This window comes from Polypterus senegalus, chromosome 11 (assembly GCF_016835505.1).
Source record: "Polypterus senegalus isolate Bchr_013 chromosome 11, ASM1683550v1, whole genome shotgun sequence".
Lineage (NCBI taxonomy): Eukaryota > Metazoa > Chordata > Cladistia > Polypteriformes > Polypteridae > Polypterus > Polypterus senegalus.
Window position 1 is genome coordinate 152,036,152 of NC_053164.1, and position 23,918 is coordinate 152,060,069.

At 40.4% G+C, this 23,918-nt stretch overlaps 2 protein-coding genes across 3 annotated transcripts in view; one reads left to right on the plus strand and one right to left on the minus strand.

Annotated features, from left to right (window-relative positions):
- Window positions 1-1,330: 1,330 nt before the first annotated feature.
- Window positions 1,331-6,937, minus strand: mif (macrophage migration inhibitory factor). Its single transcript, XM_039769924.1, has 3 exons — window positions 6,744-6,937; window positions 3,901-4,070; window positions 1,331-1,512 (listed from the first exon to the last, which is right to left on the minus strand). The coding sequence occupies exons 1-3, from the start codon at window positions 6,849-6,851 to the stop codon at window positions 1,446-1,448; spliced, it is 345 nt and encodes a 114-aa protein (XP_039625858.1). The 5' UTR covers window positions 6,852-6,937; the 3' UTR covers window positions 1,331-1,445.
- A 7,946-nt stretch (window positions 6,938-14,883) lies between these two features.
- Window positions 14,884-23,918, plus strand: part of ewsr1a (EWS RNA-binding protein 1a) — a 155,703-nt gene continuing 146,668 nt past the window's right edge. Inside the window, exon 1 of one of the 2 annotated variants that reach the window (XM_039769926.1) lies at window positions 14,884-14,942. In XM_039769926.1, coding sequence (XP_039625860.1) covers window positions 14,899-14,942 — 44 coding nt within the window. In that variant the 5' untranslated portion in view covers window positions 14,884-14,898. Of the gene's footprint in view, window positions 14,943-15,334; window positions 15,410-23,918 lie in introns of those variants that run through there. The other variant, XM_039769925.1, reaches the window with a different exon arrangement.

The following is a 23,918-nucleotide window of genomic DNA, read 5'->3' on the forward strand; positions in this document are numbered from 1 at the left end:
AATGAAGACAGCTACAAGCATTGTAACTTACAAGAAGTCCTCTTTGGCTTTAAAAATATTAAGTTGCGATTAACCGTTTTAAAACAAGCCTTATCAAGTAGTTGGTTACTCTTGCTAGTCCTCCTAGCTGTCACTGGAGTAAAACTACCATGTGTGATTTTCTTTTAGAAAACTCTGTGCTGCATGTGAGATACACGAGTTGCGGTTTCACATATACCTGACACACATGAATGGGACAACACACATAGGTATGTTTTGTAACACAAACTAACCAACGATCAAGACAAAATCCCAGACAACTTTTGGGATTTTATAAATACCAACCAGACTGCTATTGTAGGTCACAAAAAGATGACATCTAGTCACGGTATATTTATTCATCTAATATTCTTTTTTTGGTAGGAAGAGATCAATTCTTATTGTAAAACGTCAAGAACGCATTTACTCACACTTGTGACATTTTTTTTTTCTCCTTTAAGATTCTGCTGTTACAAGAATCAATTTGTGTCCATTTCAAGAGTATTTTAAAGGGGAAAGTGATAAGGAGTGGAATGGAACCTTTTGCGGGAGAAAGAGAAAGTAGGTAGGAGCGGAATGGAACTACTAATAATAATGTCATGAAAAAAAAATCAGTTACCACTCAGACTCTTAGCTCTGTCTATCAACAACATACCAAAATGATGACTTCTAATCTATTATTTTTCTGAATGACTGCCAAGTAGGTATGCACAGAAGCTGCCCTGTGATGGACTGGTTCTTTCCTTTTATTCAATGTTGCCGGGAATAGCACCTTCTAATGTTGAATTGGGTTTTGTTAGTTTGTAAATCAGAAAAGCCACCAGCATCTGCAAGGATTCCACTCATCCAAGCCACAGTCTTCTCCCATTTGGCAAATGCTTCAGAGCCTTTCCTGTAGGACCTTGAGGCTCATAAACAGTTTCATCCCAAGAGCTTTAAATGCACTCAAATCAGTCCTTCAAGTGCTCCTGGTAGAACTGATTGTACTTAGAACTACAATTACCTCACTGTAAACTTGCACTACAACTGTAATATTGCACAACCTGAGCCACTTTATGAACTATCTGCACTTAATGTACATGTATATTGTACTTATGCTTTAATAGTGTGTATTTTTCATTGTTTATTGTATTATTTTATAGGAAAATTAGTTTATGGAGGAGTTGCATATTGAACCTCACTGCACTATACAATGCCAATAAAGGTATTTCAATTCAATAAAAAAAAATCCCATATGCAAGAAATGCCTTTTGATTCTTTTATGCAGCTGAACTTTGATATTTGCTCAAAACAGTTGAATGCAGAGAAAAGATAGTTACAGCAATGTAATTTTATTGAACTTAGTAGTGATTGAATAATTTGTGCATTTTACACACACAGCAGAAGTTACCCTTTTGATTTCTGTGACAGGCTTAACAAGTAAAACTTCAACCAAAGGTGGAGTTGTTCCATCCCACATTTTCTGCAGGCATGTCAACGAAATTAATGTAGATCCTGTAAATAAAGAAGATAATGAATAATAGTAATAAAAATGCTTTTTTCATTTGTACAGAAAGGCCTCAGGTACAGCAACAAATTAGTGTATTCTGCCTAGCACAACAAAAATTTTATCTTTTTTCTTTAATAATAAAGAAATACAGACAGAACTGGGAGTACATATATCTCAGGTTGGACAGATATTTATTTTACGCAAGGATCATATAGCTTTTTCCTCCACCACTTTAGGAAATTCAACATACCTAAAACGCTATTTCATTATATTGTTTTATTGCACAATTCCAAAATATATTTAAGTAAAGGCTTAACTTTAAGCAAACTAGTTTCAGGGCATAAAATACAGTCATTTATGAACAACTCCATTTGCACTTGTAATATGCTGTGTCAGTGGTAATTAAATCTTGGCTACTTTGGTCAACTGCATCTCTTTCCTGGTATAGTTATGCGACATTATCAGACCCACATGCTGAAATTCAGACTTACGGGGCCACAGCCTATCCAGGAAACACTGGGTACAAGGCAGGAAAGATTCTTAGACACAGCCACTAGGAATCTTCACTGTGGAAACACGTATTTAGGCCTGTAAACCTGCCTTGGTGTTATAAAAATATTTATACATACAGTATATGAACTACAAGTATACTAAATCTACTAAGACAGATGTGCACCTGAATCTTTCTTAGTACTACCATTCAAAACTTTGGGGTCACCCAGACTTGTTCATTTATTTGATAGAAATTGATACCTTTTATCATCAAGATACCATCAGACTGATTTTAAAATATAGCCAAGACATTACCAGTGTTTAAAATAATGGCCTTTACTGCTGGAAATGACCGATTTTTAATTTATTATGCACCTATGGCAGTGTCCTGGATAAAAACCAACCACCTTAGCTTATCCTTCATCCATCCATTTTCCAACCCGCTGAATCCGAACACAGGGTCACGGGGGTCTGCTGGAGCCAATCCCAGCCAACACAGGGCACAAGGCAGGAACCAATCCTGGGCAGGGTGCCAACCCACCGCAGTACACACACACAAACACACCAAGCACACACTAGGGCCAATTTAGAATTGCCAATCCACCTAACTGACATGTCTTTGGACTGTGGGAGGAAACCGGAGCGCCCGGAGGAAACCCACGCAGACACGGGGAGAACATGCAAACTCCACGCAGGGAGGACCTGGGAAGAGAACCCGGGTCTCCTAACTGCGATGCAGCAGCGCTACCGTGCCGCCCTAGCTTATCCTTAGATATTTTAAATGCTAATCTGAAAAACTATTATAATTATATTAGCACCTCTGAAACCTGTTACTCTGTTCACTTTTGTGAATGGTACTGGCATTCCTAAAGTGCAAGTTATTCCATTTGACAGATTGCCAAGATACTGAAGATTTCATACAAAGAGGTCTATCACGGTCTTGGGAGAAGAAGGCAAAGTGGATCTGACTAGTATAGAAAAAGCGGGGGTAGGCCCAAATACACAACTGCATAAGATGATAAGGACATCAGCATCTATAGTTTGAGAATCAGTTGACTTCTTCAAATACACTCAAAAATTTGTGTTTTCTGTAATCCAGAAAAGAGAAGTCTGGGATGCTGGCCTTAGAGTTTCAAAGAAAAAGCCATATTTGAAATTTAACCTGCTTATCTTTGGGATAAAAGAGGGTAAACTCATGCAGAATGTACATACATAAACAGGATGGTGCTTTTGAACGAAGGACTCATTATCCAGAAGCATTAACTACTGTGCCATTAATCATTGTTTTACCCCTAACAAAATGATTGCTGTAACTTAATTACAGAATGGACTACACAAGTATTGGTTACTTTTACATATGCCACTCTGTACTTCTCCACTGTTTGTGCTTTGCCAAGGTTCAATCAGTTTTTGCGCAAGAGCTGGAATGATCGACAGAACAGTGATTATACATTTACTAAACTTATTTTGAATCTCTGGATGACACCATATAAGCCAGAGAAAAAAAAAATCAGCTTATTGATAGTGTGTTAGTTATTAATTTTCCTGTGTTTCCATTTTTATTTACTTGTAACAATTCATATGTGGGTAATTAGACTCTTACTCACTCTCAAATCTTCATTGTCTAATGCACCAGTTTTATTAGTATTGTAAAGTTGAATACTGGCTCTATCTACATTTGGAGGTATAGAATGCCCTATGAATTTCATTCTACCTCTTTTATGTTTAAACTCAAAAATGTTAAGATTTCCTATTGACACAGCCTTTTCATAAAAAAAAAAAACCTTTTACATAGCAAAAGAGAATTTTTACATAGCAACAGTGACCATTTAGCAAAACTTCTTAAATATTTGTATGACTCTGTAAAAAAAATACCTCGCTTCAAATTGCCTAAGGCTTACCTGTCTGTAGAAATGTTAAGGTGTTTCTGAAGCATCCCACAAAGAAGTTTGGAATATTGCTTCTGTTGTCCACTAATCTTTCCAATACTGTGCAGTGAGCAAAGAGCACATGGATCTGGCTTCCCTCCAAACATCATTAGCTGGTCCGATGCAACTTGAATGGCAATGTACTACATGAGAAATTTACAAAACAAAAAACAGTGTTAAGTATGCTTATGCTTCCTTTAATTTACCAATGTGACACTAATGTCTAAAGCTTACTTGCAAAACACAGAAGAATAAATACTCCTTTCTAAGTGTGTTGCCTGTGCCCATTAATTAACAAATTAGACAAAAACAGCAAACTGGCCAAAATTATCTTATCAATTTTTACAGATATTTGAGATTATACAGATTATATCCTTCCTTAACTCTGAACCTTTCACACTGGGGACAGTGATGCAAAGTTTTTGAGGCCAGCTGCTGTCATTAATGCCATACTATTTTTTATTATATTTCAAATCATGAACAAAAACTGTGACCTTACTTCAATGGGGTAATGCCAGTACTGTAAATGTTCCCATGAACACTACAAAAAGACTTCCAAACAATGGTCACACTATAACAATGATATAATTTGCATAGGCTACTGTACGATCAAAGCGGACCACCAAAGTCCTCAATTTATGACTTTGCATCCCTCTGTGCAACTGTATTTTTGAGTTTAGACCTCAAATTCTGCTCAATAACCCTCAACACATGTAATCCACAAGACAGATGCTGAGCCTCATTCTGTACTCCATGTTCACCCATGACTGTGTGGCTAAACACTCCCCCATTCCATCACTAGATTTGCTAACCACCATCACAGGTCTGATGAGAACAAAGATGAGACAGTTTACAGAGATGAGATTTACCAGCGGACTGTGGTGCCAAGGCAACAATCTCACCTTTACTATCAGCAAAACAAAGTACCTAGTCATTGACTTCAGGAAGCAGAAGGCAGACCACACTCCCATGTATACTCTTGCAGATGTTGTTGAGAGGATGAGCAGCCTTAAATTTCTATCACTGAATAAATGAAGTGGGCATTCCATATTTCAAGTATTGTCAAGAAAGTTCTCTATCATCTTTACTTCCCTGGACTTCTGGGGGATGCGTGCATTTCTTCATCTGTTCTCAGTAACTTGTTTGGGTGCACACCAAAGTCAATACTCACTGGCTACATAATATCCTGGTATGACACTTGCTTGGCTCAAGATCATAAATCCATTTATATGGTGGTAAAGGGAGCAAGGAATATTACCAGCACCCAGCAGTTTTGCCCCACCCAGCATGGGGGACATGGTAATGTCACAGTAATTCCCATTCATTAGTTATAACAATATACTTTGCCAGTCAATTTCACCCATGTCCCCACGCTAGGCCATGCAAAACTCAACTGCATTTTAAAAAATGGCATCTGTCCTTTCTGAAAACTATTAAAATGAGGGTGGCCCAACATCATTTAACCCTTTGCAGTACCCTTTAAACATCACAGTCTCATTCGTTACATTTGACAGTGTGCCAGCTTTGCCAGTCCATTTAACCCAGGTACCCGAGTTGGGACAAAAGTTAACTGCATCTTAGCCACAGCATATATCTCCAATTAAAATTGTGAAAATTGGGATGGCCCAACACCATTTTAACCCTTTACAGTGCCCCTTGAACAGTAAATACCATTCATTAGCTATGTGAATGTGGCAACTTTGTCAGTTCAACTGACTCAGGTACTCACCATTTGGCCTGGCAAAACTCAACTATTATTTATCAGAGACATCTGTCTTTCTGTTAACACTAAATACGCAGATGGTTTGCACAAGGTATGAGAATAAGTAGCAGTCTGGAAGAGAGTAAGTAATCAACTTCAGCCAAGTTCTGATTTGTGTGGCTGAATAGGATACTGAAATATACTGATAAGGAGCAATTTAAATCAAACGAGTTATATACTAAACACGAATGTTTGATTCTCCTGGATATGTTGCAAAAAGGAAGCTACACACAGTAGAAGACTGTCGCATTTTGGATAGAAATGTATTGAGTTTCTAACTGGGTATACAAAGAGCAGGAAATTTAGGGTACTAAAAAAGATGGACCAGACAAACACCTCATGCAAAGTCCTTTTCTGAATGAGATGAAATTCGATGTATACACAGTACTAAAAACTAAAAAAAAATCAACATTTTTGAAAAGTTATATAAAATTACCATACGTCCAATCATACTCTTCATTATGGTAATGTACAAGCGAAAAGCTTTGATGCGCCAAAAAAATCGAACAGTACAGAATTGAGCGAAAGGTCATTTTTACAGAAAGCCAGCCCCTCTTGCGCTAGTGGTGAGAATATTGCGGCTTTTAGCTATAGTTTCTTGTACTACTGAATTTCAAGTCTGTTTTGTTGATTTATATTTTAAGTATCTTCCTCGGAGCCTAATGCAGCCGCTGCAATTAATTACTTCCTGGTTGCCTCGCGTGGTCACAACTAATTTTCAAATGAGGAGAAACGGAGAAGGCCTAGCTGACAAGTTATTACGGCAAATTAAACGGTTATGCGGTCGTAAATAATTGCAACTACGGCATAAGGGCAAATGTTCTAGAAAACGTCGCAAAAATACAATATTCATGAAAAACGCTTCCCTGGTACGAGTTAACTGAGCTGGAATACTCGGCTTTTCTACATGTTTTCTTAGCACCCCTTCACCATCCTCCATATACAAAACTCTCTTGATTTATCCTGATTTGTATGATCTGTGTGTAGCTCTTCTAAAGCCGCAGCATAATTTCTTATTACGTTTGCTCATTGCTGGTGAAGACGCATTACAAACCTGGGCCGGCTTCCCCATTGCTTTTGCAAGCTCCTTTGTGACTTCGGAGATGAAAGCTTCAGGCACAGCATCTTTGCTGACATTTGTATTTACAACGAACATCGGCATGACGGCAAATTATGATAATGGCGGTGAATGAAATCCACTGACAACTTTTGGTCTCTCGTCTGCCGCTACACCGAAGGGCGTGCCATTAAGGGGGACGAAACTTGAGGAACTGGCCAATCATAGAGGGGCACGGATTATGTAAACTATGCTTACATGACGGAAAGAAATGTCAGCGACAGCCACGCTTGCACATTTAGTTTTCAGTTAAGCTCTTTTGTTACCAATTTTTTCAGTATGATTTTTTTTTAAATGACAGCATTTTTCATTTTTACATTAACGCCTCCTCAGAAACGAAATATCATTTTAAAAAGGCTTGGCCTGTTTGGACATCAACTCATTTCGTGAATCCGCAGTTTATTCCATGGCAGGTGGCGCAGTGGTTTTGGGCATTCCCATGCCCAAAGACGTGCTTTTTAAGGCCGGAGTTTCACGCGACGCGACGCGACGCATGCTGCAGCGGAAGCTCCTGCTACACAAAGCATTGTAGTGTTTATACTTGCGCGCGTACTTTACGTAAATATGGAGGAATCCACCAGGTGGCAGTGCGGGATATTATCACGGTGAGAACATTCGGCTTCTCTTGTGCCCTGTGTTGGCTGTGATTGGCTCCAGCAGACCCCCGTGACCCTGTGTTCGGATTCAGCGGGTTGGAAAATGGATGGGTGTTTTGTGAATTGCCTAGAACACCTATTAAATTCCGATAACACCTTACCGCAATATCTCTGACAAAGGATGTTTATTGATTAAATCCATCAATCCAGGGACGTGTCTGTTATGTTGTGGTATTAATTTTATTTAATTTGTGCAGTAGGGGGCACTGTACAAATATATATATAAATAGAACTGAGAGAAGGATGGGGAAGAGTTCCCGGAAGGTGATTGTATGAGAGAGGCTTTACTATAATAAAGAAGGTATTTGGAGATTTCTTTGTGTACTAATCAGTATATAACAAAATTGGCGACGAGAACGGTTCTAAGCAATGAAGGACGCCTCTACTGATCCACTACCAGCTGCTTTTCTTCCCAGTCCAGGACAGCCCATGCTTCCGTTTGATACGTGGATATAAATATTTGAAAATTATTTACTTGTTATTTGGGCAGATGGAAACAACTGGTGCCTCGCAGTTAGGAGACCCGGGTTCGCTTCCCTGGTCCTCCCTGTGTGGAGTTTGCATGTTCTCCCAGTGTCTGCGTGGGTTTCCTGCGGGCGCTCCGGTTTCCTCCCACAATCCAAAGACATGCAGGTTAGGTGGATTGGCGATTCTAAATTCGTCCTAGTGAGTGTTTGGTGTGTGTCCTGCGGTGGGTTGGCACCCTGCCCAGGATTGGTTCCTGCCTTGTGCCCTGTGTTGGCTGGGATTGGCTCCAGCAGACCCCCGTGACCCTGTATTGGGATTCAGCGGGTTAGAAAATAGATGAGTGGATGGAGACAACTGGACAGAAGCCAGGAAACGGGCGTTGCTTCTGCACTGTTTGGGCACTGAAGGACACAGACTTTTCTATACATTACCAAATACAGGTAACACATACGCAGAGGCCGTAGCGGCGTTGAAGGCGCATTTTCTGCCCAAGTGCAATGTGGTTATTGAACGCCATGAATTTCGTAGTAGAGCCCAACGACATGACGAAACTGTGGCTCAGTATATTTCTGCGTTACGAGATCTTGTATCTATCTACCTGCGACTTTAAAGATAAAACTGATGAAATGTTACGGGACCAGTTGGTAGAAAAGGCAGCCTGTCCACGTGTCCGCGAGAAGTTATTATTTGAACATGACCTCACTCTTAAAAAAGCGGTGATGCTCGCTTCGCAAATTGAAGCTGCTAAAAACCAAGCGGGGATCCTGACGGCCTCTTCTCCAGCTTCAGTCGATGCAGTTTAAAGCACGATGCTATCTACACGACGCCGCGATGGTCAGGCCCGCGTACAGCCTAGTTTTGGCACTCCTATTACCTCCAATAAGAATCGGTCATGTTTCCGCTGTGGATCCAAAGCACATCTCGCAAATGCTCCACAGTGTCCGGCTGCGTCGGCTACGTGCAGAAGCTGCGGGAAATCTGGACATTTTTCTCGCGTATGTCGCTCTCCTACACAAGACCGAATTCGAGGTATTGAGATTCCAGAAACTACCATTTTGTGTGTGAATGATGGTACAAACCGGCCTGGAAAAATTTCAAGTTGTGTTATAATTCAAGCAAACGCTTCTAAACCGTATTCGGTGCGTCTCCTCGTAGACACACTGGCTCATCTATATCCATTTTACCCAGCGGGTTAAGTAACAGGCATTTTGCTACTTGTAATTTATCTGCACCTCCCGTACGCCTGCTCTGTTATTCCAAAACTGAACTACCGGTCATGGGATGCCTCCAAGCCCGAGTTTCATATGGAGCTGTCACAGTACCGGCTACTTTCTTCATCGTGCAAACCGGTGCCCCTTTACTAGGCATGGACTTAGTTACATCTTTGAAATTGCACATCGAAGGTAATACAGTACTTATCCCACCAGCCCCAGTGCTACAGTTGCCTTCCACTCCATTCAAAGGCCTAGGATGTGCAAAAGGGTTTGTGCATAAGGTAAGAATCCGGCCAGAAGTTTCGCCGATGCAGCAGAGATTAAGGCGCTTGCCAATATCTGTACGGACTGCTGTTTCTGCTGAACTGCGCCACTTGCTAGATGCAGGAATGATTGAGTCCGTGGATGCTTCTCCGTGGGTATCACCAATAGTAGTCACACAAAAGAAAACTGGTGGCATACGCTTATGTGTGGACCTTCGTGAGCCTAACAAGGCATTGTTGATTCTTTTCCGCTGCCACATATTGAGGAACTGTTGTCTCAATTACGAGGTGCTACTGTCTTCTCCACTATAGATCTTGCAAACGCGTACCATCAAGTGCTCTTACACGAGAAGAGTAGGGACCTGACTGCATTTATAACATACGATGGCTTGTTCAGTTTTTGCCGTGTTCCCTTTGGGCTGGCGTCCGCTCCAGCCGCGTTTCAAAAGTTACTGTCAACACTTCTCCGTCATCTTCCAGGTGTCCAGAATTACCTTGATGATATTATTATATATGGATCCACAGCTGCTGAACATGATCGTCACCTCTCAGCTGTTTTAGAATGCTTGGAGAAGGCCGGGCTACAATTAAACAAGGACAAATGTCATTTCAAGCAGACCTCCCTTCATTTTTTGGGGCATGTCATCTCTGCGAAGGGTATTTCGCCTGACACTGAGCATGTAGATGCTTTCCTTAACGCACCCCTTCCCACAGATGCTTCAGCTGTACGTTCATTTTTAGGGCTAACATCATGGTATGCAAAGTTACATTACGCCACGATAGTAGAACCTATGCGTGCTTGCTTACGTGGGCAATCCAACTTTGACTTCACAGAGGACGCACAGCGTAGCTTCCATAGGGTCAAGGAATTAATTCTGACCAGTCCTGCTCTGGCAATTTTTGATCCTACTTTGCCTTCAACTATAGCAACTGACGCTTCAGACTACGGGCTAGGTGCAGTGTTTACACAAAGGCATGCTGATGAAACAGAGCACACCATTGCTTTTGCTTTTCGTACACTTTCTCAGGCCGAGAGGAAGTATTCTACAGTGGAAAAGGAAGCCTTAGCGTGCGTTTGGGCAGTTGAAAAGTGGCGTACGTATTTGTGGGGACACCGTTTCACTTTGAAAACAGATCACCAGACCCTCACAACCCTTCTTACTACGAAAGGTGTGGGGAGAGCTGGTTTGCGTATTGCCCGATGGTCGGCACGTCTCCTTTGCTTTAATTATGACGTGTTGTACCGCCCGGGAGCGCAAAATTCGACTGCGGACTGCCTATCTCGACTCCCTATAACTGCTCCAAATGTGCCATGTGAATTAGAGCCGGAGTATGTTTCCCTTCTGTCCTCGGCGGTAAAGGCAGTAAGCCATGCAGAATTCGAAGCTGCTTCTGCATCATGCCCAGAACTGAGTGCCGTACGGGATCGCATTCATTCTGGATGGCCTGCAAATATTTCACTTGTACCAAATGAGCTTGAACCGTACTTTCGCATACTGCACGAAATGTCAGTTAAAGATGATTTTGTATTTTAAACTGCGACAGGTAATTGTGGACCTAGCACACGAGGGTCATCAAGGAATTGTCCGCACAAAACAGAGGCTTCGTGACCTGTAGTGGTGGCCGAAAATGGATGATCTTGTCACGACAGCAATCAAGTCCTGTCAGCCTTGCCAATCCAATGATAAGACCGCAAAGGTGTGTGCTGCACCGTTACAACCCGTACCTTGGCCAGACGGGCCATGGCAGAAAGTTGGCATTGATGTGATAGGACCGTTTGAAATCGCACCTGCAGACTGTCGCTTTGCCTTCACACTAATTGACTATTATTCATAATGGCCTGAAGTTGGTTTTACGTCCAAAATTACTGCTTCAGCTGTAGTTGCTTTTTTAATCGCTTGGTATCTGATAATGGTCCTCAGTTCACATCCTCTATGCTGACCACATTCATACAGGAGAGGGACATTCAGCACACTAGATCTGCAAATTATCACCCACAGGCTAATGGAGCAATTGAAAGGTTTAATCGAGTGCTCAAGGAAATGGTACAGACGCTTCATTTGCAGCGTAAGCCCTGGAAATCATCCATTACTGAATTCCTTCACATTTTTAGAGCTACGCCACATGCAACAACGGGTATTTCGCCCATTGAGCTGCTTCATGGACGCAAGATGCGTACCAAACTGAACGTATTGCCTTTGTCAACATCTGTTGAACTAGACGATGCAAGCATAAGACAACGAGTTGCTGCTAAACAGAATAAGATGAAGGAATACACGGATGATAGAAGAGGAGCTCGTGTCCCGTTACTGGCAAAGGGAGACACAGTGCGAGTAAAAATGCCTACCCGTGTGTCCAAAGGATTGCCACATTACAGTAATCCCACGCCTGTACTTGACAAAATTGGAGAAATCAGATACGTGCTTGGAGACGGTAAAGTATGGAATGCAGCGCGGTTGTCCCCTTGCGCACCAAGTGCAGATTCGGCAAATGACGCGCCAGCCGCGGATCAATCATCTGGTGCGCCTCCTGCTTCTCCGCTTGAGTCACACGGGGATTCATTCCCTGAGAGTTTTCCGCCTCCGATTCCAACAGTGAAACCACCTGCTTTGTTGGTCCCTGAAGGAAATGGGAAATCCACCTTGAAGGGCCGCCTATGCCGCCGTCCTGTGTGGTTAAAAGACTATGAGACGGGATCGTAACGCAAGACAGATTAGTCTGTCGTTTTCTTTTGTTGTGTTATTTCCGTTTTGTTAACGGCAAGTTTTGGAGTGGGGAGTTAGTTATTTAAGAAAGGGGGAAATGTTATGTTGTGGTATTAATGTTATTTAATTTGGGCAATAGGGGGCACTGTACAAATATATATATAAATAGAACTGGGAGAGGGATGGGGAGAGTTCCCGGAAGGAGATCGTATGAGAGAGACTTTACTATAATAAAGAAGGTATTTGGAGATTTATTTGTGTACTAATCAGTATATAACAGTGTCCATTCCAGCAAACATTGGGCATTAGTGAGAAATAATCCCTGGACGAGGCCTCAGCTCATCGCAAGGTGAATACAAGCACACACACACACTAGCGTCATTTTAAAATCCCCAAATCTGCATATCTTTGGAAGGAAACCGGAGCACAGTGTGGAATACAAGCAGGAAATACCAGCAACATAAACTCCCTGCGAGACAGCAATGCTACCGCTCCGCCACCGTGCCACCCCCATGTGTGTAATTATTAACAGTATTCATTATTTAAACGAAATTATATGTAAAATATAACATAGGCTTACACACTTTAATGCATTTCATCATGAAAGTGATATCAAGTATAAATCTAAAGATTCTAAATGGGCGGAGAGTTGGAATATCATACATTTAATTTGTTCCGTGTGGTGATTTATTGCTGCTTGCCGCTACTGTCAGGTCCAAGAAGCTCGTAGCGATTGGGATGACGTTTACGATGGTCTGCTTTAATGATAAAGTAAACTACGAGGTTAAAGTGGACATTTCGAGATTAAAGCCGAAATTTCCACCTTAATCACAAAATACACGTTTTCACCATGTCCTTTATTTTTTCTCTGTGGCTCAAATACAGAGCTATACATTATGTTGCTCCCGATGAAGCTGGGATAGGTTCCTGCTTTGTGCAACCTTTCATTAGATCAAGCAGGTCTGAAAATTTTATGTTGTTTTCTGGAGTACTTCAACAGATGTATTAATACATTTTCAGTGAAAGTCTAGTAACACATATGCACTTTTTATTGGCCTCAAATATATATGTATCAACATGAATCTTCTTACAATACATTATTTCCAGTTCGTTCAATTGAGGATTAGAGATTGGTTCAGTATCATGTGCTGTAGGTGACAGGTATACAGTAACCAGATTTTTCTGTGGGCAACCTGGGACACCAGGCGGGGAGCCGGGGGTGGATGGGGTTTGGCGGAGCCCCCCTCTAGAAGCCAGATAGACTTTAATAATGAAAATGCCTATTTTCGTGTTTCCTGCACCTTATTCTGTACGAGTTTCTTCCATTTGAAACACTCATATTATTAAACCACAAACATATACCTATTTTCAAAGTAGGGCTCTATACCATTGTATGCTATTATTCGTGAAATTACAGGCTAGATCTTGCCAAAACAGTTCGTGAAAAGTGACTGAAAGACACGCTTTCCTGAAGAGCAAATAAACTCATTAGTGTACATTATTAGGTCAGTTACACTTGCAGGATAAACGTGCTTCATTCACAATATTTCATCCCACGTACATGTGCTACTGCTAGTGCATGTCCCGACTTCGAAAGAAGAAACACCAAACCAAATTCCAAAGAGGCATGGGAAGAAGCAATGTCACTCTGCACTCTAAACTAAGTAAAATACAGCTGTAAGTGTAAGGAACAAGCAAGCATCCGCAAATGTTGTTGTGACTTGTGTCAAATATTCATTCATTATTAATATATAGATTAATATTATCAGATTCACAACTACGATGAAATTTACAGAGAGTACAGTCTGCAGACTTGAGACTATACAGTAAAGTGTGTACAGCAGTACTTAATTAAAGAATAAAGAGCTAAAATTAAAGTCATCACTTTCAATTTTGTCCTACAAAATAAATTGGCAAGTTTAACTCGTTTAAGTTTAAGCTTTAACTTCAGTTAAAACGGCTCACTTCGAACGCCATATTGACGAGTAAATGACTGAATCAGGCATCAGCTCTTGTATCAGGCTCAGAGCAGGAATAAGATCATTCCTGGCTCAGAGCGTAGCATAGCCAAAACGTGTCGTATCACAAGGCACAGCCAATACCATCCGACGATGCGTCCGATTCCGCCTTCTCGCCTTCCGTGCGTTTCCATACTGCAAACAATGGCCACCAGCTGGTGTCAGACTCAGAAGAAGGTCGACTAACCGTCTGACGGCATGATGGGTAGAAAGTATGATTTGGAATCAGAAAGACTGAATGGGGTCTAGGCCTCTAGGGAAAAGTGCACATTTTGTCGGAAAACGGCACAGGCCGGGACATTTCCTGATCTTTCGGGGACGCCGGGCGGGTGATCCAAAAATAGGGACTGTCCCGGGTAAACCGGGACGTCTGGTCACTGTAGTTCAGTATCATCTGCTGTAGGCGACAGGTGACCCCGAAAGTGGTTTTAATAAAATCAGACGCATGACCGTATTTATAGTTTATATACAGTACTTTTATGCTATTAGGATTCCAATAATCAGGTGCACAGAAGTCTAGGGTTCCAGCCAAGTGTAGAGTTGTGTTTTTGCAGTTCGTACAATTGTATTTGATTTCGTTATTATAGTTCTCCAAATGCCATTCTTCAATTGTCGGCACTTTCGTATTGCACATAAAATAAACTGCAACATTGTTTCAAATGCGTGCGAAAACAGCAGGAGGTTAAACAGTAACAAAATTAAAAATGAGTAATTGTATAACACTTTATGCTACTATAACGTACTACAGTACGAGTAAGAAGACAGAGGATGAGCAAGACTTTGAAGGTTATGACCCAAATTGGCCTTGAAAGGTAAGCACATTTACGGACTGTCACAATTTATCTCAGTCCAATATGGGCTCATACGAAAAAGTCAACTTAAATATGAACATTATTTACTTTATAAAGTTTATACTCTTGAAAAAAAAAATCTTTGAATATTGTAAAAACTTCACAACAGATTTTTTAAAGCTATTTCTGAGTAGTGTGGCTCACATATGTGGTTCGATAATTTGTAATTGTTCCATACAATTTGGCCCATCAATTTAGCGTTTACAAAAACAATATTTTGAATATGTAATTGATAGTTTGAAATAACTATCAAGTTGAATTTTCACCTATTACATTGTAGCTACAAGCAGCGGTTTTTAGTGATTTATAATGATCATTTTAGGTTTACCTCCCCATCATCACATAGAAGATGGTATTTTCGGCAGCAAACTATTTTGCGCATGCGCCTCACGATCACTCTTGGATACATGAAATGGCGTCAGCTGCAGGTGGGTAAATTGATGGCTTTAGTTTGAAACCGTTTTCTTCTTCTTTGCGGGTTTCAGAAAGTGAACCAAAAGTTACAATATTTAGAGGTAACATATTTAATAGTGTTATGTAAACGTATGCAGAATAAAATATGATATTAAAACTGAATAAGTAAAGGTGTTTAAAATATTTTCAGTATGTTGTATACGTTTTTTTCTGTTGCCTTCTTACAAAGTACATTAGTGAGCCTAGAAGCATGCATTGAAAGGATCTCAAACTAAATAACAGAAGAATGAACTGTGAATAATTTTTAAGTAAACTGAGTTGCCGAAACTTGTGGTAATACTGTATACTGAGGAAAACGTGCATTGTGATTTAGGCAGCATTTTCATGTAATGTGTTGGTTGTTTTAAATTAAAAAATTTTTTTTTAGTAAAGCCCTGGTGTTCCATTTTATCATTAAGATTAAAAAAAGTATCTGGATTGAGCTGTCATGCAGGTCGAATTAAGATTTTAAAGCATACAAGTATGATAACGGAACATCGGTTGTCCGTGAATAATGTCATTCACCTGAATAGATTGGTGTATTCGTATGTTTTGTATCAAGTTCATTTCTAGAAGCGAAACCATGTTTGCTTGTTGTGGAAACCAGGCAGCTGATACTTGTTATAGTGTTGCATTGCTTAATTACTACATTACTCTACGCTGATACTTGTTATAGTGTTGCATTGCTTAATTACTACTTTACTCTACGCTCGGTTACTATGAAGCGCGTCATCTTAAGGTGCGAGGGCTCAGTTTTGACTTTTCAAGTAGAGTGGTTAAATTGTTGCCTAATTTGAATCAAATTTCTAGCCTTTGCCTCTAATTTTTTTGTGTTCTGGTTATTATATCTTTATTCAATCAAAGAAGCAAAAGATGCCCATAGGGAGTGGTTCATTTGGTCTGATTTGACGGCAGAAAAAGACTAAGGAGTGAAACCACCATACAAGTGAAGTTCACTGTAGTAAAGTATACAAAGCAAATATCTGAACTGGTTAGTATATGTAATGTTATGAATTGGAACATCATCATTTAAAATTATTTGATTTCCTTATGACTGCGGTGGGTTGGAACCCTGCCCGGGATTGGTTCCTGCCTTGTGCCCTGTGTTGGCTGGGATTTGCTCCAGCAGACCCCCGTGACCCTGTGTTTGGATTCAGCGGGTTGGAAAATGGATGGATGGATGATTTCCTTATGATGGCAGCTATTACAAGCAAAGCACCTTAAATGTTTGTTTTTGCCCTAGGGTATAAATTTCTTCGAAACATTGACAAAGACAATGCTGCTTACATAAAGGAGACTATTTTAGTGTTTGGTTTGTTCTATCATAACAGCAGGATGTTTTCAGAGAAGGTTTGCAGTGCAAATTGAGAAGATCTGAACAATCTACTTAAGTATAGAAGCTTAACGTGAGATGTAAATTTACAACAAATATAAGACTTTAAATTGTCTGCTTGAAGGATGACCAGTGAAATGCATCCTATTCAAACTTAGAGTAAAACTACAATTTAATAAAATTGGAGGGCAGGTATGTAAAGCAGTGTGTGCCTGATAAGTACATTTCTTTGAAAAGAAAGCCCAGGTTGGGGGTACAGGAGTTGAAATAGTTTAGTTTAATGCACAGTTTACTTAGATATACTGTAATGTTGTTTTTAACCAATGATAAAATTTTAGTGCGTTCAAGAAGGCAGATCAGATGGATGGATATCCCTGTTGAGATTTTGCACAGTTTATTTAGTATGGTAATTACTTTAGATCATTTGGGGTTGTATGTTTTTATTCCTTTAAGAAAAATGGGTTTACAGCTTTAGGCTAACCTGCTTTTATGATGGAGGTCTCATTCTAACAGCATATACTTCTGAGCTGTTAAATGTAATCATATTGGTGGCATGGAGCTTCAATTTCATTCTGATTATCCCTCTCTCTTGTAGATTAACTTGTTTAGTTTTTAATTCACACCTGTGCTACTTCTCCGTATCAAGTATGTAAAAGGGTTGTCACAGTTTTTAGTTATTGTTCACTCCTTGTGATGGCGGTGCTATTTATTATTTAATAATGGCTGTGAATACTGCCACAGATGCAGTATACTTACCATTTATGTATTACTAGCCAACCCGCGGCGTACTATACGCCGCATAATCAGGCCGTTTTTTTTAATGATTTTTAAGCACAGGGAGAAAATTAACATTTGAAAAATTGTTAATGTAATAAATCAGCAAGAAAAGCAACATTGTAACCATGCACGGAACAAACCAACACACAATCGTCCGTGACTGAAAAGTGGCGGACCGCCATTGCTCATGTGCCTACCTCCAACTCGTCACTTGAGTCGTTGCTGTCTTAGCACAGTCCAGATGCACCTGTGATTCACGTAGACTTTCCGTGTTCCTGCAGGAGCATCTAAGAAGACGCATGTTTGTCGCGGATGCGAATTGCTGTATGTAGCGTGTAAAACAGTTTGGTATGGTGCATGCGGTCGTGCATCGTAACCGAAAACTCGTTTTTTAAATACTGCTAACTTCATTGTGTTTTAACCTCAGTTGTAAAGGATTGTTTTAAGGATCCAATGGGATACCCCTCGCAAACAGTTTTACACGCTGCATATGGAGATTCACCTCCACGAGAAACATGCCTCTATGAACAGTCAACGTGGCCTCTACGACAGACAAATATAAATGATGCCATTTTTTCTGTGTCGTCGTGTCCGAGTTGGTGGGCGTGGCTCTGCGAGTTGTCGTCGTATCCAATGGTCTAGGAGTTGGTGGGCATGGCTCCTTCCTGCGTGCGCCATAGGTGTCTTACTTGTCGGCGGCTTAGTGAATCCATGCCCCTTCCGGCGTGCTTTCCATGGGTGTCTTGCCTTAGTGGATTGTATATATAGATAATATTATAAATATGAATATAAATATTATAATAACGTATTTATTTATAATGAATGTTGATTGGCGAAAGTCGATAAAGCGTTTTCTGTAGTGAATGTGCTGCATTTCTCGGTGACCTTGTTCACCGAATATTTTCCTGGAAATTCTCTATGGTGCTAGGCAAACGATTTTTTTTTCTAATGCAGCATGATGACTTGCGAAGCCAGCATGATTTCACAAAGCTATAGCACCTGTGTGCAGAACTTTCACTCTAAGATCTATTGCGGATCTGCTTCACACTTGAATCATGTCAAGACAGGTCAGTACTCCAGCCGGATTTCCATTTGTTTATGTATTTAAAAAAAAAAAATCCTTTTGAGGGGCTCATAGCTGAACATAAGGAGTTCTGTAACATGATATAGAATACTGATACCTGTTTTCAGGTTTACCAGCAGTACTTGGCTAATTTGCATGCATAATTAGCCATGTGCCTTGCTGCCAAAAGAAGCCTTAAAGGAGCTAAGAAAAAGAAAATAATAGCAAAAACTAAAAATGTATTACTGCTTATAAGGTGTTTCTTGCTGATGTAAGGAACAACTGCCAAGCATCTGCACAGATACAGGGGAAGCAAAAAGTGGCCATTTATTGTATTTTGTTTGCGGTTATCATTTCATCTGTGTCTTTTGTTGTTTGAGGCAAGGTAGCATAATGGTTAGCACTACTGCCTCACAGCTCAGGGCACATTTATGGCCTCAGTAATCTGATCAGCATAGTTTACAGAAACATCCCTAGCTCTTAAGAACACTTAAAAAGGCCATTGTACCATTATAATCCAGTAAAAACTACTTAATTTCCCCATTGACATCAGTGCATTTTGTGGAGCTCTGAACATTTTCCCATGGTGAAGCGAACTTCTTGATTTTTGTTCTTCACTATCAGCAATGAAATATTGGCATTGAAAAATGCAAAACTGTGCAGTTCCACAATGGCAGAAATGCCCTCAGATTTAATGATGTTGCTGCTTAAAGCCCAATGACAGGAGAATAAAATGCTCCCAAAATGACAAATATTAGTAAAGATTTAATATTAGACTGTCACTCTCATGAACACTCAGTTTTGACAGTTCAGTTCCGTCTAACTTTATGCATTTACTGCTTTGCCTGTTGCACCTTTCTTAGCCTGGCTTAGTAAATGCTGACAGTTGTTATATGGTCCACTGAATTGTATGAGTGGTTGCTGACAAACCTGCAGCAAATTTGGAGGAGGTATACTGTCTTTCAACATAAACGGGTCAGTCTACCAACTATTGAAAAATGGAAGTAAGATTAGTGAGAAATGTTCTGGTAAAATACCTTGACTGTATTATAGAGGTTGCTGAGCTTTTGCCAAAAATTGAACCAGAGCAGGAGTCATAAGCACCAAAGCCACTTATGATTTCTAGTAGGCTTGGGTAAACACAAACAAATACATGATAGTTTAGAAATGGGGAACTTTAGCTAGCTAACAGGCTGGCTAATGTTAGCTGAAGAGTTAAGTTAGCAAACATGGTAGGATGGTGTCACTTATTAAGTGCTAGTCCTCATTTTTCTCTTTTGTTTAGATTTTGACAGTTTCCAATCTGACTTTTTATTAGGGCTGCAACTAATGATTATTTTGATAATCAATTAATCTGTCAATAAATTGGAATAAAAAGCCTACTTTTATGTTGTGAGAAAGAGTTAATTATAACTGTTCTAACTACAGTATATAACAAGAGTAAAAAATGCAGTGTAATAAAATACTTAAGTGCAATAAATGTATTTTTTTTTGCTGTAAAACATAACTAACTTAGTTATGTTACTTAAATTGCTCCAACAGTTAACAGTTTTAAAAAAAACTATAGCTGAAACTGCTATATGAGTAGCTTTAAAACCACGAATGTAAAATGTTTCTATAGGAGTTTTGAGTTGGCAATGCAAAAATATAAGCATGTCCTTGGCTAAGGCTGGCTTTCTCTTTGGAAGTTGTTACCTGTAAATGAAAAGAGACTTTCAGATGGTTTTGAGATAGCAGGGATACATTGGTAGATCTTTGCAAGCCTGAGCAGAATATAGTACCTAGCCTCATTAGTTCTACACCAATATAATGGATTTTCTTTGGCAGCTTGTTTCTCTCTAAAATATCTCATTCTTTAAAACCTGCCCATAGATTCCTCAGGCTTCCACATCTATGTAATCTTCTTCACTGGTGTTTCCCAAGCCAAGGAGTGAGTCAAGTAAAGTGACAGTGACAACAGTTGTAGGTCCAGCAGCTGTATTACTGGTACTGGCAGCACAGAATTTGTTTTTCTGCTGCTGTTGGTGATCCACTTCTCTTTACACTTTAAGTGCTTGTGTTTCTACTTTAGCTTGCACATGAAACACTTACACAAGTGTCAGAAACTTCAATTTTCTAAACCTTGGGTCCAGTGCAGTAGTGAGGACCACTGTGTTTGATGCCGAGTCTAAAAATGTGACCTCCTTCCTCCATCGTTGCTGAAGCTGCTCTGTAGCAGTGACTCGGAAAGCCTGTACTATATTGAACTCCAACACAACAATCATTATGAATTTCATGAGCCCTGTTACAAGTGGGGTCCTGAAGAAACTTGTAGGATATTTCTCCCCACTAAGAAACACATTCAAAAGGTTTAAGAGTAGTACAAAGCTCTTCAAGCAGTCTCCATTGTTAAGCTTTTAAGTCAAGGTACTTCTTGTGTCTCTGTGTGATAGTAGGGTCAGACTGTGTTTCAGCAGTCAAATAATCTTATACAGGGTGAGCCAAAAAAGTACCACATTTCAAATGTATATTCTACAGAAATGCTACAAGATAAAACAAATTTTACTACAACAGAAGAAAGGGTATACAAAGTAGATTTTTTTTCCCCCACTGTGTTTTTAAAAGACTGTCTTCAAGGTGGTGGCCAAGATTAGCGATACACTCTTCAAGACGATTTCTGAATGCTTGCATGACTTGTTTGGCTTTTTCAAGGGGAATAACGGCAATTTCATGGCAAATAGCACACTTGAGAGCTTCAAGATTTTGAAGTCAGTATGTATATACCTTCAACTTGAGATAGCCTAACTAGAAGAAAATCGCACAGAGAGAGATCAGGTGAACACTGCGCAGGGAGATGAGCTTCCCTGGAAACCTCTCCTGCAAAACTTGCATGGATCTCTGTGCCATGCGAATTGTTGCTCCATCCTGTTGAACCCAAGCATCCACCACATCCATTTCTTCCAGTTGGGGCCACAAAAAGTTCTCTAGCATTTCAATGTAACTTTGTGAAGTGACGGTGACCATTGCTCCCCCTTCTCAAAAAAAGTAAGGGCCTACAATGCCGAATTCTGCAATGGTGCACCAAACTGTAACACAAGGGTTGGCTTCAGCCCAATAGCAAAACTTTTGTTTGTTTATGCAACCATTCAAATGAAAATATGCCTCATTGCTGCACAATGATGATGGCATCGCGATGAACATTTTGCAGAATATTTGCCACACAACTCTCTACGGCTCTGCCAGTCTCTCACAGTGCGTTCCTACAATACCATCATTTTGTATAGATGGAAATTAAGGTTCTTATGCAAAATCCTCTTCAAAGATGTGTTGAAAATGCCTAAGGCAAAAGCATGTTTGCACGCTAAATGTCTAGGAGACTGCCAAATTGATGCCTTTACAGCTTGGATGTTCTCAGGTGTTTGTACAGTCAGTGGACAGCCTGAAGAATTTCTGTTCAATGTTGTACTCGTCTGTCTAAATTTAGCCACCCACTGAAGAATTGTTTTTTCCGATTTTGGACGTCACCTTTAGGAAGAATGCTAAAATGCATTCAGAAGGTGTGTTGCATAGTGATGATGGATTTGTTGTTTTTGAAGAACCCTTCAACAGCAAAAGCATGGTGTGCACTGGAACAAGGCATGTTGCTGACTGAACACTAACAAGGGATCGCCTATCAAAGGACCCCCACCAACCCACTTGGCTGCCTCTGCCTCGCGCAATGTTATTGAGAATTGTGGTACTTTGGCTCACCCTGTAGAAGGTACTGTTCCATCTTGTGCTTCCTGTACATCCTGTACAAATTTGTTCTCTGGTGTTCCCATCTGTAGCTGTTTTTCTTTCAGCTTGGTGGAGGCTGGCTCTTATTTTTATTTATTTTTTTTATTAAATGGTCCACAAGACAGTGTACTGCTCCAATAGCTTTTGAAAGGTCTCGATGTTTTAGTCCTGAATTGATTACCAGCTACAACATGTGGCCACCGCAGCATATAGAGAACCGCCCATTCTTCTTTTCTAAGATGTTTGCTGTAGCCGCAATATTGGCGCCATTTTCACGCACAATTGCATCTGCATACAGTCTCCTCCAACCAGTCAACTATGTTGGATGCCGTATGCCTCTGCTCCAGTGGCATGGTGGTAAGGCAGAATGACTTCATGTTCCAGTCTTCTCCAATTAAACAGCATGTTACACCAAGGTAAGCTTCACTTGTCCATATGTGGTGATTGCAAGTTTGCTGTTGGTAGCTTTAATGCATGTCTTCACTTGTTGAAATGTTTCCTGATATTTCCTCTCCTCTTATTAATACAGGTGCCGGTCATAAAATTAGAATATCATGACAAAGTTGATTTATTTCAGTAATTCCATTCAGAAAGTGAAACTTGTATATTAGATTCATTCATTACACACAGACTGATGTATTTCAAATGTTTATTTCTTTTAATTTTGATGATTATAACTGACAACTAATGAAAGTCCCAAATTCAGTATCTTGGAAAATTAGAATATCAATTAAGACCAATGCAAAATAAGGATTTTTAGAAATGTTGGCCATCTGAAAGGTATGAACATGAAAAGTATGAGCATGTACAGAACTCGATATTTAGTTGGGGCTCCTTTGGCCTGAATTACTGCAGCAATGCGGCGTGGCGTGGAGTTGATTAGTCTGTGGCACTGCTCAGGTGTTATGAGAGCCCATGTTGCTCTGATAGTGGCCTTCAGCTCTTCTGAATTGTTGGGTCTGGCGTATTGCATCTTCCTCTTCACAATACAACATAGATTTTCTATGGGGTTAAGGTCAGGCGAGTTAGCTGGCCAATCAAGAACAGGGATACCATGGTCCTAAAACCAGGTACTGGTAGCTTTGCCACTTTGTGCAGGTGCCAGGTCCTGCTGGAAAATTAATTCTGCATCTCCATAAAGTTCATCAGCAGCAGGAAGCATGAAGTGCTCTAAAACTTCCTGGTAGACAGCTGCGTTGACCTTGGACCTCAGAAAACACAATGGACCAACACCAGCAGATGACATGGCACCCCAAACTATCACTGACTGTGGAAATTTTACACTGGACCTCAAGCAACGTGGATTCTGTACCTCTCCTCTCTTCCTCCAGACTCTGGGACCTTGATTTCCAAAGGAAATGCAAAATTTACTTTCATCAGAGAACATAACTTTGGACCACTCAGCAGCAGTTTTGTCTTTAGCCCAGGCGAGACGGTTCTGACGCTGTCTCTTGTTCAAGAGTGGCTTGACACAAGGAATTTGACTGCTGAAACCCATGTCTTGCATACGTCTGTGCGTGGTGGTTCTTGAAGCACTGATTTCAGCTGCAGTCCA

Coding starts and splice junctions, on each gene's coding strand:
- mif (XM_039769924.1), bottom strand. CDS start 6,851: ATGCCGATGTTCGTTGTAAATACAAATGTCAGCAAAGATGCTGTGCCT. Junction 4,071..6,743: donor CAATGGGGAAGCCGGCCCAG/GTTTGTAATGCG, acceptor TTTCTCATGTAG/TACATTGCCATTCAAGTTGC. Junction 1,513..3,900: donor CTTAACATTTCTACAGACAG/GTAAGCCTTAGG, acceptor CTTTATTTACAG/GATCTACATTAATTTCGTTG.